We start from the raw sequence: 13,845 nt of genomic DNA on the forward strand, positions 1-13,845 counted from the left end.
AGGTTGGGGCATTGAGTATCACAGGTAGGAAGTCATATAAGACTTTGTAAGACTTTGGTTTGTGTCACATTTGGAGTATTGTGTGTGGTTCCCATTGTCCATTAAAGGAGGGAGGTGGAGACTTTGTAGATTGTGCAGAATACCAGATTGGCGCCTGAAGGTATGAGCTGTAAGGAGCGGTTGGACAATCTTGAATTGTTTTCTCTGGAGCATTGGAGATTGAGAGGAAATCTGATAGAGATAATATAAAATTGTAAGAGACATAGAAAGGGTAGACAACCAGAACCTTTTCTCAGGGTGAAATGTCAAGGAATAAAGTAGGTAGCTTTATGTTAAGAGGGGTAAAGTTTGAAGGAGATGTGTGGGATAAGCTTTTTAAACAGGAAGTGATGGGTGCCTGGAATGTGCATCCCAAGGTGATGTTGGAGGATGACACAAGAGAGGCTTTTAGTTAGACACATGGATATGCATGGAATGGAGGGATATAGATTATGTGCAGACAGGGGAGATTAGTTTAACATATGTTCAGCACAGACATTGTGGGCCAAACAGCCTATTTCCTGTGCTATATTGTTCTATGTCCGATGCTCAATGTTGCAACTGGATTGTAACAGTTTGGTCAGAGGTGCCCTATGTTTGGAGTACAGGCCTTCAGTACTGCAGCTGAGATATGTTCCACAGTTGTCTGTATCTGGGGCTCTCAGTCATTTCCTAAAATCAAATGGAGTGAACTAAATTGTCTGGAAACTGGTTTCTGTAATGGTTCAATGCTTCTTTATTGTCACATATGCACAGAAGAGTGAAATTCTTTTGCACAACCCACAAATACACAGGGCGCCATATTTTGGCACTGTTTACAAAGAAAAAGGAAAAGTCCAAAGTCCGGTCCACATGCTGGAAGTAATGGAGCGCCCCTGATCCAGGTGGGCAGAGGTAAGCCCCAGGTTGCTGCAGGCCCGCGACCCGACGTCCCTCTCCTCACCCGGCCGCCCCTGTGTCCCAGGGGGCGCTTCCTGCCGCCAACCTTGACGGCGCTGGAGGCAATACCACAGTCCCTCCCCTACTGCCCCCTCTCCTCATGTCCGTAGTTGCCAGCAGCTCAACTCGACGGTCTTTGAGGTTGCCTAGCTTCCCCCTACAGGCAGAAGGTCCCAGGCCTGCCACCACCCATGGACATGGGGTAGCTCGATGGGCTTCGTTCTCGGTGGCCGATGACAACTAAGATCTGGCAGGCGCCGTGTCCGTCCTGTTCTCAGCCGGCCAGCCGGGTCTGCTATTGCTCGGCCCCATGGCGGCCGCAGGTTCCATCCGTGTTCTCGTCATGCCGCTGGTTGTTCTCATCGGCTGCCGGGTCTGTCCATGTTCTCGCCAGGCCGGCTGGGTCCCTCCTTGCACGGCTCCATGGTGCCCGCTGGAAGCCAATTAACCCGAGAAACCTGCACGTCTTTAGAGTGTGGGAGGAAACCAGAGCACCCAGAGAAAGCCCACGCGGTCACAAGGAGAACATACAAACAGGTGCAGGTGGCCACAGACAGGGAGTGGGATGGAGAATTAAAGTAAAAGCTCAGGGACACTCCTGCAGATTGAACACAGATGCTCTGTGAAAGGGTAATTCCATTCTCGCTTGTTTTTCTCACGTAGAGGAAGCCACATAATAAACACGGTCCATCCATTTGCACTGGGACTTTCAGGGACCTGTGGACTTGTTCCCCAAGGTTCCTCTGTTCATCACCATACTCTAGGGCTCTACCATTTACTGTTAATGTTTCACCATGTTTGCCCTCCCAAAATGCCATCCCTTGTATTTGTCAGTGTTAAATTACATTTGGCTTTTCTCTGCCAGACTTTCCATCTGATCCAAACCATGAGCCTTGGACAACCTTCCTTGCAATTAATACCTGGCTTTCTATGACACCACCCATTTTCATATTATCTGCAAACTTAGTTATCATACTTCATACATTCACATCATATGCTGTGGTACAGATTCGGTCATGGAATTCCAATCAGAAAAACAACTTTCACCACCACCCTCTGCCTATTATTACCAAACAATTTTGCATCTAATTTACTGGTTTGCACTGAACGCAGTCTCTAACTTGCTGGATTGGCCAAGCATATGGGACCGTTATCAAACGTCTCACTATTCCTTAGAGAATGAGGGGAGATCAAAGCGAGGTGCTTGAAAACATGAAGGGAATTGACAGTGAATGTAGAAAGTCCTTTTCCCAGGATAAGGGAATCAAGAACTAGAGGGCACAGATTTAAAGTGAGAGGGGAAAGTTATGAGGTAAATGAGGGACAACCTTTTCACACAGATGGTTGTGGTTATATGGAAAAAACTGCCAGAGGAAATAGTCGAGGTAGACAATAACAACAATTAAAAGACATTTAGGTTACATGAATAGGAAAGATGGACTTGGGCCAAAAGTGATCAAATGGGATATGTTGGTCGGCATGAACGAGTTGGACCACACGATCTATTTCCGTGCTCTATGACTCTGAGGTCCATGTACACAATGTCTTCGCACTCCCCACAATGACATGTTCAGTCAGATCCTCAAAAAATTCAGTCATATTTGTGAGAATGATTTTACATGAACAAAGCCATGCTGATTATACCTGACCAATCCCCATCATCCTAAGTGAAAATATATCCTGTTGCTTAGACATTTTCCCAATTGTTTCTCTTCCACTGACTGGCCAGTGGTTATCTGTTGAGCTTCTTAATAAAGGAACAACATTTACTATCCTCCATTCATCTGGTATTTCACCTGTGGTTTAATGAAGATGTAAAATGTCCATTGGGGACATGGAGTCTCCACCTTTGTATTCCACAGCAGCCTGGGGTAAATCTCATGTGGCTCTGGGAATCTGTATGTCTTTATGTAACACAAAACATCTAGCACCTCCTCCTTTCTATTACTAACATGCTCCTGAACATCACCATCCCTTGCTCTGGCTTTTTATCTATCATGTCCTTCTCCTCTGTAAGTATGGGTGAGAGGTATTTATTTAGGACCATGCTTACACCCCCCAGCTACATATACAATTTGCTAGTATGATGCTCTTAATAGAAAACCTCTTCGGTTTCACCTCAATCCTGTCTGTCAATGATATTTCAAGGCCTGTTTTTGCACTCCCAATTTCTTTTACAATAGTTTTCTACACTCCTAAGTCCCTCACAAGACCCTGTTACTTTTAGTTGCCTAATCCTGTCATATGCCTCTCTTTTTCTTCATCAGCTCCTCTGCACCACAACATTTGTCACCCAGGATTCTCTAACCATGCTATCCTTATCTTTCACCTTCATCAAAACTTGTTAGTCCTGAACTCTCACTTCTTCCCTTTAAAAAGGCTCCCACTTATTGGATTGTAGCGACCATAGGGATTGGTCCTGAGAGTCGAACCCTCGGATTGGCCAGCAAGGTCACGTGGTGGTTTTGGCGCCCAAAACCAGTCAGTAGGAAGAGGACTTTGATGTGAATAGTTTGAGTTAATGGTCGTCTGCGATCTCGGTTGTTATCCTTTGTAACTGAATATTGCTACCGCAATTAACTTCTTTAACAAAGTACAAGCCTTCAGACTCGCCATATTGGTGACCCCGGCGTGATCTAGCCGATTACCTACCATGCAGGGACAAGATGCCCCTGCTCCAGTTCTAACGCCCGGCGTACCGCAGCTAAACGCGGTCAGCGTTCATCTTCCTCCATTTTGGGTGCACCAACCACACCTTTGGTTTGCGCATGCCGAAGCGCAGTTCCATCTGAGAGGCATCTCGGTGGATGAGACTAAATATTATTACCTGGTCAGTGCCCTACCGCCTGAGACGTCCGCGCGGGTGATGCAGTTCATCACCTCCCCTCCTGCAGACGGCAAGTACGAAGCGCTGACGGTAATCATGCTTCGAACCTTCGGATTTAGTAGGCATGATCGAGCCGAGAGGCTTATGCATCTACCAGATCTCGGAGATCGGCTGCCGTCCGTCCTCATGGCCGAAATGTTGGCGCTGGCAGGCGGGCACAAGGATTGCCTCATGTTTGAGCAGGCATTCCGGGAGCAACTTCCAGAAAACGTTAGGCTTATGCTCACGGATTGTTCTTTCGAGGACCCCGTGGCATGCGCGGAGAAAGCTGATGCGCTCATGGCGTCGAAATCGCGAAAGTACAGTTCGATCAACAGAGTCTCGGCACCATCGGGCAGCCCGCTGCGACACCAAGATGGCGCCATGACACCCGCCATTTCTCCGAAACCCCGCCAAAAGGATCCGCACAAGCCCGGCTGGTGTTATTATCATCTGAGATAGGGTGGAGAAGCCTGCAACTGCCGCTCACCTTGCACTTTCTCGGGAAATGCCTTGGCCGATCGTACATAGAGGCAGTTGCGATTGGCCAGAACCGACGCCTCTGCGTCAGAGATCGATTCACAGACACAGAGTTCTTAGTCGATACGGGAGCCATAGTAAGCATCGTATCGCCGACCGATCTCGAAGCTCGATCGGGTAAGAGAGGGCCTACCCTCATCGCGGTCAACGGTAGCACCATCCGCACGTATGGTACGCGGGCAATGTCTCTGTCTTTCGGTACCTGCACGTACGAATGGTCGTTTATCATCGCGGAAGTCGGTCAGGCGATCCTGGGTGCAGATTTTCTCTGGGCCTTTTCGTTAGTGGCCGAGGTAAAGGCCTTCGATCCTCCGCTAGCAGCGATGAGCCCGCTGCTCCACCGCCTGCCACCCCGCCCAGCCCGACTGTCCAGGCCGTAGTCGCGGCCTCCGGCCCGTATGCTGCGGTCCTGGCTGAGTTTCCGGAGCTGCTCATTCAGCGTTTTGACGCTCCTTCTGCAAAGCATGGCGTTGTCCATTATATTTCCACCGAGGGGCCCCCCGTTTTCGCTCGGGCCCGGAGATTGCCGCCGGACAAACTAATGGTGGCGCGTGAAGAATTCCAGAAGATGGAACAAATGGGCATTGTCCGTCGTTCCGACAGCCCGTGGGCCTCTCCGTTGCATATGGTCTCCAAAGCATCTGGGGGGTGGAGACCATGTGGAGATTACCGGCGTCTTAACGCCGTCACCACTGCAGACCGCTACCCCATACCGCACATCCAGGACTTCTCGTCTAGTCTGGAAGGTGCTACGGTGTTTTCCAAAATTGATTTGGTGCGGGGGTACCACCAGATTCCTGTGCATCCGGAAGACGTACAAAAGACTGCCACGATCACTCCGTTCGGGTTGTTCGAATGGTTGCGTATGCCTTTCGGTTTGAAAAACGCGGCGCAGGCTTTCCAGAGGCTTATGGACCATGTCGGTCGAGAATTGTCTTTTGTTTTTATTTATTTGGATGATATCCTGGTCGCCAGTCGCTCGGAGCAAGAACATCTGGTCCATTTACGGACCGTGTTCCAGCGGCTTCAAGACCACGGGCTAATCATTCACCCCTCAAAGTGTCAATTTGGTCTCTCCTCTATTGATTTCCTAGGTCACCGGATCACCTCGGCCGGTGCCACTCCTTTGCCGGAAAAAGTGGAGGCAGTTCGTGCCTTTCCGCGGCCCACCACGGTAAAGGGGTTGCAGGAGTTTGTAGGGATGGTGAATTTCTACCACAGGTTCGTGTCGGCAGCAGCACGGATCATACGTCCGCTCTTCCAGTGTCTCGCGGGCAAACCTGTTGAATTAGAGTGGTCCGCTGCGGCCGAGACGGCCTTTGAGGCAGCTAAAGTGGCTCTGGCAAACGCCACCATGCTCGTCCACCCAAGCACCTCCGCCCCCACGGCCCTGATGGTCGATGCGTCGGACGTGGCGGTGGGAGGGGTCTTGGAACAGCATGTTGATGGCAGTTGGCAGCCCTTGGCGTTTTTCAGCCGACAGCTTAATCCGGCTGAGCTGAAGTATAGCGCCTTTGACCGGGAGCTTCTGGCTCTCTATTTAGCTGTCCGCCACTTTAGGTATTTTCTAGAAGGCTGCCCGTTCGTGGCCTTTACTGATCATAAACCGCTGACTTTTGCTTTTTCGAAAGTGTCGGCCCGCCAGCAGCGGCACCTGACTTCCATCTCAGAGTTTACCACGGATGTTCGCCACGTCGCGGGTAAGCTTAATGCAGTTGCTGATGCCCTGTCCCGGCCAGCCATTTCCCCAATTTCAGCGGTGGAATTCGAGGTGGATTTCTAGGAGCTTGCGGTGGCACAGCGCCTGGCAGACACCGCCTCAGCATATCAATCCACCACTTCGGGGTTGAAGTTGGCCCACGTGGCTTGTGGGCCTGCGGGTACAAAAGTCTGGTGTGATATTTCCCTCCCCCGCCCTAGGCCGGTGGTGCCGGCTGCCCTTCAGCGTCGGGTGTTTGATGCCATTCATGGGCTGGCGCACCCGTCCATTCGCTCCTTCTCCGCCTTAGTGACCGCTAGATTTGTGTGGCATGGCCTGCGGAAGCAAGTAGCCGCTTGCTAGCCCCTATTTCCTCTAGGGGCTACACTCACCTACCCACGGTGGTTGACAGATTTACCCGTTGGCCGGAGGCCTTCCCGTTGTCCGACATCTCCGCCGCCTCTTGTGCCTGGGCCCTGGCCCTCCATTGGGTGGCCCGTTTAGGCGTTCCGTCCGTCATCACCACCGACCAGGGGCCCCAGTTCACCTCTGCCCTTTGGGCTACGCTTGCGGAGCTGTACGGTTCCAGGTTGCAGTAGACCACGACGTACCACCCACAGGCTAATGGGCTCGTAGAGAGGTTTCACCGACAACTTAAGTCTGCTCTCAGTGCGCGGCTGGACGGCCCTGATTGGGTGGATCAGCTGCCCTGGGTCCTTCTGGGCATCCGTACTGCTCCTAAGCAGGATCTCGGAACTTCATCTGCGGAACTGGTATATGGCTCGCCACTCAGAGTGCCCGGGGATTTCCTTCAAGAGTCCTCTGGACAGCAGCCCTCGGTTCTGTCGGTTTTAGCATCCCTCCGGGCGCGAGTGGGTTCCCTAGCTCCGGTTCCTACTTCACGTCACGGGTGTTCCATGGTGCATGAACCGCCAGCCTTGAAGGACTGTGAATTCGTGTTTCTGCGGCGGGATGCCCATCGTTCCCCGTTGCAGAGGGTCTATGAAGGACCGTTCCGTGTGTTGCGTAAAGGAACGGTCACTTTCACCTTAGATGTTGGGGGCAGGAGAGAGCTCGTCTCTGTGTCCAGGCTCAAACCTGCCCACTTGGATCAGGACCGTCCTGTCCTGGTCAGTCAACCGCCTCGACGGGGCCGTCCTCCTGCAATTCCCTCCGACCCGGGACCTCCTGCTCCTGTGGTTCCGGCAGCCCCTCTCCTTACTTGTTCTGGTCGCGAAATCCGGCTCCCTGCTAGATTCCGTACCTCGGGTTCTGGGGCGGGGGGTCATGTAGCGACCATAGGGATTGGTCCTGAGAGTCGAACCCTCGGATTGGCCAGCAAGGTCACGTGGTGGTTTTGGCGCCCAAAACCACAGTAGGAAGAGGACTTCGATGTGAATAGTTTGAGTTAATGGTCGTCTGCGATCTCGGTTGTTATCCTTTGTAACTGAATATTGCTACCGCAATAAACTTCTTGAACAAAGTACAAGCCTTCAGACTCGCCATAGGATGTCATTTTACCTGAAACTTACTGGTCCCAAGCTCCTTTACCAGATCCTGCCTTAAGTTATTTAAACCAACCTTGCCCAATTTAGGAGTCAAACATGCAGACCATTCCTACCTCTCTGCATAACCAGCTTGGAACTTGAATAAGTTTGATCGCTCTTCTTAAAATGCTCCTTCGCTGACACTTCCACCACTTACTCGACTTCATTGCCCAGCATTAATTCCAGTGGAATCCCTTCTAAAACTATCCTAATGAAATTCTTCACATTCTGGCAATCCAAGTCATTATTGGGGAAATTAAAATCCTCCACAACTATAATCCTTTACACATCTGTGATTTGTTCAATATTTGTCCTTTTATCTGCTCGTCTATCTCCAGCTGATTGTTGGGAGTCCTGTAATATTATGTCACAAAACTGACAGCTATTTTCTTATTTCTAAGTTCTACCCATGTGGTCACATTGGAAGAGCTATCCCAGAGCATTCCTGTGTACTGCATTATTTCAGTTTCCCATCCTCTTTTACCTTTCTACCTATCACTCCTGAAGCAAAGTGAGAGAGGGGGGCGTGCAAGCAAGGGCTGGTAGGTGATGGGTGGCATCAACTGGGGGCGTGGATGTGGGCAGGTGGAATCAGTTCAACTTTTCCTCAGGAGAACTCACCTATTCCACCTTTCAGACTGGTAAACCTTCTCTGAGTTACTTCCAGTGCTGCAACATAATTTCCTAGATGACATCAATATTCTACTCTAGATATATCTGATCAATGTCCCATAAGACTGAAATATAATCCTTCTACTTTTCTAGTTAAATCCCCTGAATTGAACAGTATCATTTTGTTAGATCCTCTAATTCGCTATTTTACTTGTATTTTTGTGAATCGTGCACTTGGGAACCTGGGGGATGCGGTGGTGGGAGAAAGGGAGATGGTTTTTGTGGCAGCTAGGTACCTGTACCTATTTCAACCTTCTCTTCAGTTCTAAAACAGTTGCTCAGACAGCTGCCAACATCTAGATCTCACGACCATTTGGGGATAAAATCAATGTCCTCAGAAAGGGAGGTGATCAGACACAAGAATAACTTGCAAGGCTGCAGGGAATGCACTTAACTGGATGCTCTACCAGGAACATGCACTGACTCATTGTGTGGAGTTCCTCTTTTGTACAACGCTATGAATCATTTTCTGGTCTGTACTGTACAATGCAGCTCCTTAACTTTTTGATCTCTCTCCTGTGGGTTTTGTTTGGATGAGAAGGAACCAAAGATATGTGCAAAGATAGTCACATCTTAAATGTTTGCAGCACATGAATACATGTGTACTGCTCCACCTCCACACACATTTACATGCAGGCATGGCAAGGAGTGGGTCCATGTACTTGGGGATAAAAATATCTTCATTACTCACACCTCAGTTCTTTTAAATTGAGGCTGAAGACTATTCTGTTTGACGCTGCCTTTTATTAAATCAAATAATTATTCATTTCTTACACTGCACTGTAACTTTTAATTTTGTATTTTATACCTGTCTTATTGTATTTTAGCTTGTTTTTATTTTCTAATCTCTTTAATGACAGTTTTTAATTGCTTTTAACTGCTCTTTAATACTTTAAATTGCCTTGTTGCTGAAATGTGCTATATAAATAAACTTGCCTTGCCTTGGCTCAGGGTGTTCACAGTTCAATTCCAAATTTGGGTTGAGTTAACCAATCTCAACTAAGGTCAAGGAGCAGAAACTGGGTCTTCCCTCCTGATCATGTGCAGGTTTCAGTGCTGGCCAGGGTGAATGTGTGCAGTCGAATAGTCTATAGGTGCTTATTATCCCACTAGGCCATGACTAGGGAAGCTGTATGAATTGTGGAACCACAGCAAATGACGGAGTCGACACATTAAAAGGCGATATGATGATGAGAATTAAAAACAATATCATATCAAATCCCAGGGAAAGGTAATGCTGGGGTGAGAGAAGCGTCTGATTGGAAGGAAAGTGAGTCCGAAGAAGAATCACCTCGAAGTGAGACCCTGAAGGAGCAAGAGCCTTTGGCCCCAGGCTTTTGCAAAGGCCCGAGGAAATTGACCAAGAGGACAGCGTTATGGAAGCAGAAGATTCCCCTGTAGAATAGGTCTATGTGCCTCTGCATGTCAGTGGGTCAAAAATAAGAAGATATCCACTGAGTTGAAGGATGGCCTGCTCGTTGGATTTTAGAAGGATAAGGGGGATCTCATTGAAACTTACCGAATAGTGAAAGGCCTGGATAAAGTGGATGTGGAGAGGATGTTTCCACTGGTAGGCGAATCTAGGACCAGAGATCACAGCCTTAGAATAAAAGGAAGTACCTTTAGAAAGGAGATGAGGGGTAATTTCTTTTGTCAGATGGTGGTGAATCTGTGGAATTCATTGCCTCAGATGGTTGTGGAGGCCAAATCATTGGGTATTTTAAAGCAGAGATTGACAGGTTCTTGATCAGTAAGGGTGCCAAAGGTTATGGGGAGAAGGCAGGAGAATGGGTTAGAGAGGAAAAGATAGATCAGCCATGATTGCATGGCAGAGTAAACTTGATGGGCCAAATGGCTTAATTCTGCTCCTATAACTTATAAACTTATGGGTGAGATCTTAATTACTTTAAAATACAATGTACAATAACACGAGGATAAACACTCAACCAAGAAAACCAAGCCCAGTGCTAAAGTAGTATCTAAACTACCTATACACACTTATGCTTGAGGACAATAACTAACTTCATATTCAGTAATAAGCTATCTACATGTTGACAAACACACAAGCTAAATATTTAACGAAGAAACCCAATCCCAATGCCACATGAGAAACTAAAACACCTTTATACAGTTGAACTATAGGACAACTAAAACTAGACATGTAGATGCCACTATATCATTGAGGTTATCAAGTGGGCACCTTTCACTAGTGTTTCATTGAAACATAGAAAATAGGTGCAGGAGTAGGCCATTCGGCCCTTCGAGCCAGCTCCGCCATTCAATATGATCATGGCTGATCATCCAAAATCAGTACCCCGTTCCGGCTTTTTCCCCACATCCCTTAATTCCCTTAGCCCTAAGAGCTAAATCAAACTCTCTCTTGAAAACATCCAGTGAACTGGCCTCCACTGCCTTCTGTGGCAGAGAATTCCACAGATTCACAACTCTCTGGGTGAAAAGGTTTTTCCTCATCTCAATCCTAAATGGCCTACCCCTTATTCTTAAACTGTGACCCCCTGATTCTGGACTCCTCGAACATCGGGAACATTTTTCCTGCATCTACCCTGTCTAATCCTCTAAGAATTTTATATGTTTCTATAAGATCCCCTCTCATCCTTCTAAATTCCAGCGAATACAAGCCCAGTCGACCCATTCTTTCATCATACGTCTGTCCCGCCATCCCGGGAATTAGCCTGGTGAACCTACGCTGCACTCCCTCAATCGCAATAATGTCCTTCCTCAAATTAGGAGACCAAACTTGCACACAATACTCCAGGGGTGGTCTCGCCAGGGCCCTGTACAACTGCAGTAGGACCTCCTTGCTCAACTCAAATCCTCTCGTAATGAAGGCAACATGCCATTGCCTTTCTTCATTGCCTGCTGTACCTGCTTGCTTACTTTCAGTGACTGATGTACAAGCACACCCAGGTCTCGTTGCATCCCCCTTCTCCTAATCTGACATCATTCAGACCCGTCTGAAGAAGGGTCTCGACCCAAAACGTCGCCCATTCCTTCTCTCCCGTGACGCTGCCTGACCTGCTGAGTTACTCCAGCATTTTGTGAATAAATCGATTTGTACCAGCATCTGCAGTTATTTTCTTATATCATTCAGATAATAATCTGCCTTCCAGTTCTTGCCACCAAAGTGGATAACCTCACATTTATCTACATTATACTGCATTTACCATGTTTCTGCCCACTCACCCAGCCTATCCAAGTCACCCTGCAACCTCATAGCAACCTCCTCACAGTTCACACTGCCACCCAGCTTTGTGTCATCCGCAAACTGAGAGATGTTACATTTAATTCCCTCATCTAAATTGTTAATATATATTGTAAACTGCTGGGGTCCCAGCACCGAGCCTTGCCACTAGTCACTGCCTGCCATTCTGAAAAGGACCCGTTAATTCCTACTCTTTGCTTCCTGTCTGCCAACCAGTTCTCTATCCATGTCAATACCCTACCCCCAATACCATGAGTAATTTTGCACACTAATCTCTTGTGCGAGACCTTGTCAAGGCTTTTTGAAAGTCCAGATACACCTTATCCACTGGCTCTCCCTTATCCATTCTACGTGTTACATCCTCAAAAAATTGCAAAAGATTAGTCAAGCATTATTTCCCCTTCATAAATCCATGCTGACTTTGACCAATCCTGTCACTGCTTTCCAAATGTGCTGCTATAACATCTTTAATAACCGACTCAAGCATCTTCCCCACTACCGATGTAAGGCTAACACGTCTTTAATTCCCCATTTTCTCTCTCCCGCCTTTCTTAAAAAGTGGAGTTACATTGGATCTGATCCAGAGTCGAGAGAACATTGAAAAATGATCACCAATGTATCACAATTTCTAGGGTCACCTCCTTGAGAACTCTGGGATGTTGACCATCAGGCCCTAGGGATATATCTGCCTTCAGTCCCAACAGTTTACCTAACACCATTTTCTGACTAATGTGGATTCCCTTCAGTTCCCCCTCCCACTAGATCCTCAGTCCCCTAGTATTTCCGGGGGATTGTTTGTGTTGTAGCGGACACTGAGCTGTCCGTCCAAGAACGAGGCAGCAGACCAAGTTTATCCAACACCACTTTAATTCACTGCCACAGAATTGTGTCTTCCTTAGTGAAGAGAGAACTAAAGTACTCGTTTAACTGTTCTACCATTTCCTTGTTTCCCATTATAAAATCACCTGTCTCTGACTGTAGGGGACCTACATTCGTCTTCACTAATCTTTTCCTTTTTACATAGCTATAGGAACTTTTACAGTTAGTTTTTATTTTCCCTGCAAGCTTTCTTTCAAGCTCTTTCTTCCCCCTCTTAATTAACCTCTTTGTCCTCCTCTGTTAAGTTCTAAATTTCTCCCAGTCCTCCAGTTTGCGATTCTTCTGGCCAATGTATATGCCTCTTCCTTGACTTTAACGCTATCCTTGACTTCCCTCGTCAGCCACGGTTGAGCCACCTTCCCAGTTTTATTTTTTTGCCAGACAGGGATGAACAATTTCTGGAGTTCATCCATGCAGTCTTTAAATCTTCACCATTGCATCTCCACTGTCAACCCTTTACGTATAATTTACCAGTCTATCCTAGCCAATTCCTGTCTCATACCTTCAAAGTCTCCTTTATTCAAGTTCAGGACCCAAGTCTCTAAATTAACCGTGTCACTCTCCATCCGAATGCAGTATTCCACCATATTATGGTCACTGTTGCCCAAGCAGCCTTGCACAACAAGGTCCTTCCTCATTACACAATACCCAGTCTAGGATGCCCTGCCCTCTAGTCAGTTCCTGTACATATTGGTTTAAAAACCCATCCCGTATATATTCCAGCAAAACCTCCTCCTCAGCACTGTTACAAATTTGGTTGGCCCAATCTATATATAGATTAAAGTCACCCATGATAACCACTGTACCTTTGCTCCATACATCCCTAATTTCCTGCTTGATGCTATCCCCAACCTTGGTGGTCTTTATACAACTCTAACAAGCGTTTTTTGCCCTTGGCTATTTCGCAGTTCTACCCATACCGATTCCACAGCATCCAAGCTAAAACTGACAGGGACTAAATGAGGAAAAATAAAAGAGAGAGAGGGAGGGAGAGAGAGGGAGGGAGAGAGAGGGAGGGAGAGAGAGGGAGGGAGAGAGAGGGAGGGAGGAGAGGGAGGGAGGGAGAGGAGGGAGGGAGAGAGGGAGAGAGAGAGGAGAGAGAGAGGGAGGGGGAGAGAGAGAGAGAGAGAGAGAGAGAGAGAGAGAGAGAGAGAGAGAGAGAGAGAGAGAGAGAGAGAGAGAGAGAAGAGAGAGAGAGAGAGAGAGAGAGAGAGAGAGAGAGAGAGAGAGAGGGAGAGGGAGAGGGAGAGGAGAGAGAGGGGGAGAGAGAGGGAGAGAGAGAGGGAGAGGGAGAGGGAGAGGGAGAGAGAGAGAGAGGGAGAGAGAGAGAGAGAGGAGAGAGAGAGAGAGAGAGAGAGAGAGAGAGAGAGAGAGAGAGAGAGAGAAGAGAGAGATAGAGAGAGAGAGAGAGAGAGAGAGAGAGAGAGAGAGAGAGAGAGAG

General features: G+C 47.9%; 1 protein-coding gene across 1 annotated transcript in view; it reads left to right on the forward strand.

Annotated features, from left to right (window-relative positions):
• Positions 1-1,288: 1,288 nt before the first annotated feature.
• The window catches only part of LOC144605563 (T-lymphocyte surface antigen Ly-9-like), a 29,777-nt gene continuing 17,220 nt past the window's right edge, over positions 1,289-13,845 (forward strand). The window contains exon 1 of the mRNA XM_078420977.1: positions 1,289-1,351. Coding sequence (XP_078277103.1) covers positions 1,289-1,351 — 63 coding nt within the window. The remainder of the gene's footprint in view (positions 1,352-13,845) is intronic.

This window comes from Rhinoraja longicauda, chromosome 24 (genome assembly GCF_053455715.1).
Source record: "Rhinoraja longicauda isolate Sanriku21f chromosome 24, sRhiLon1.1, whole genome shotgun sequence".
Classification (NCBI taxonomy): domain Eukaryota; kingdom Metazoa; phylum Chordata; class Chondrichthyes; order Rajiformes; family Arhynchobatidae; genus Rhinoraja; species Rhinoraja longicauda.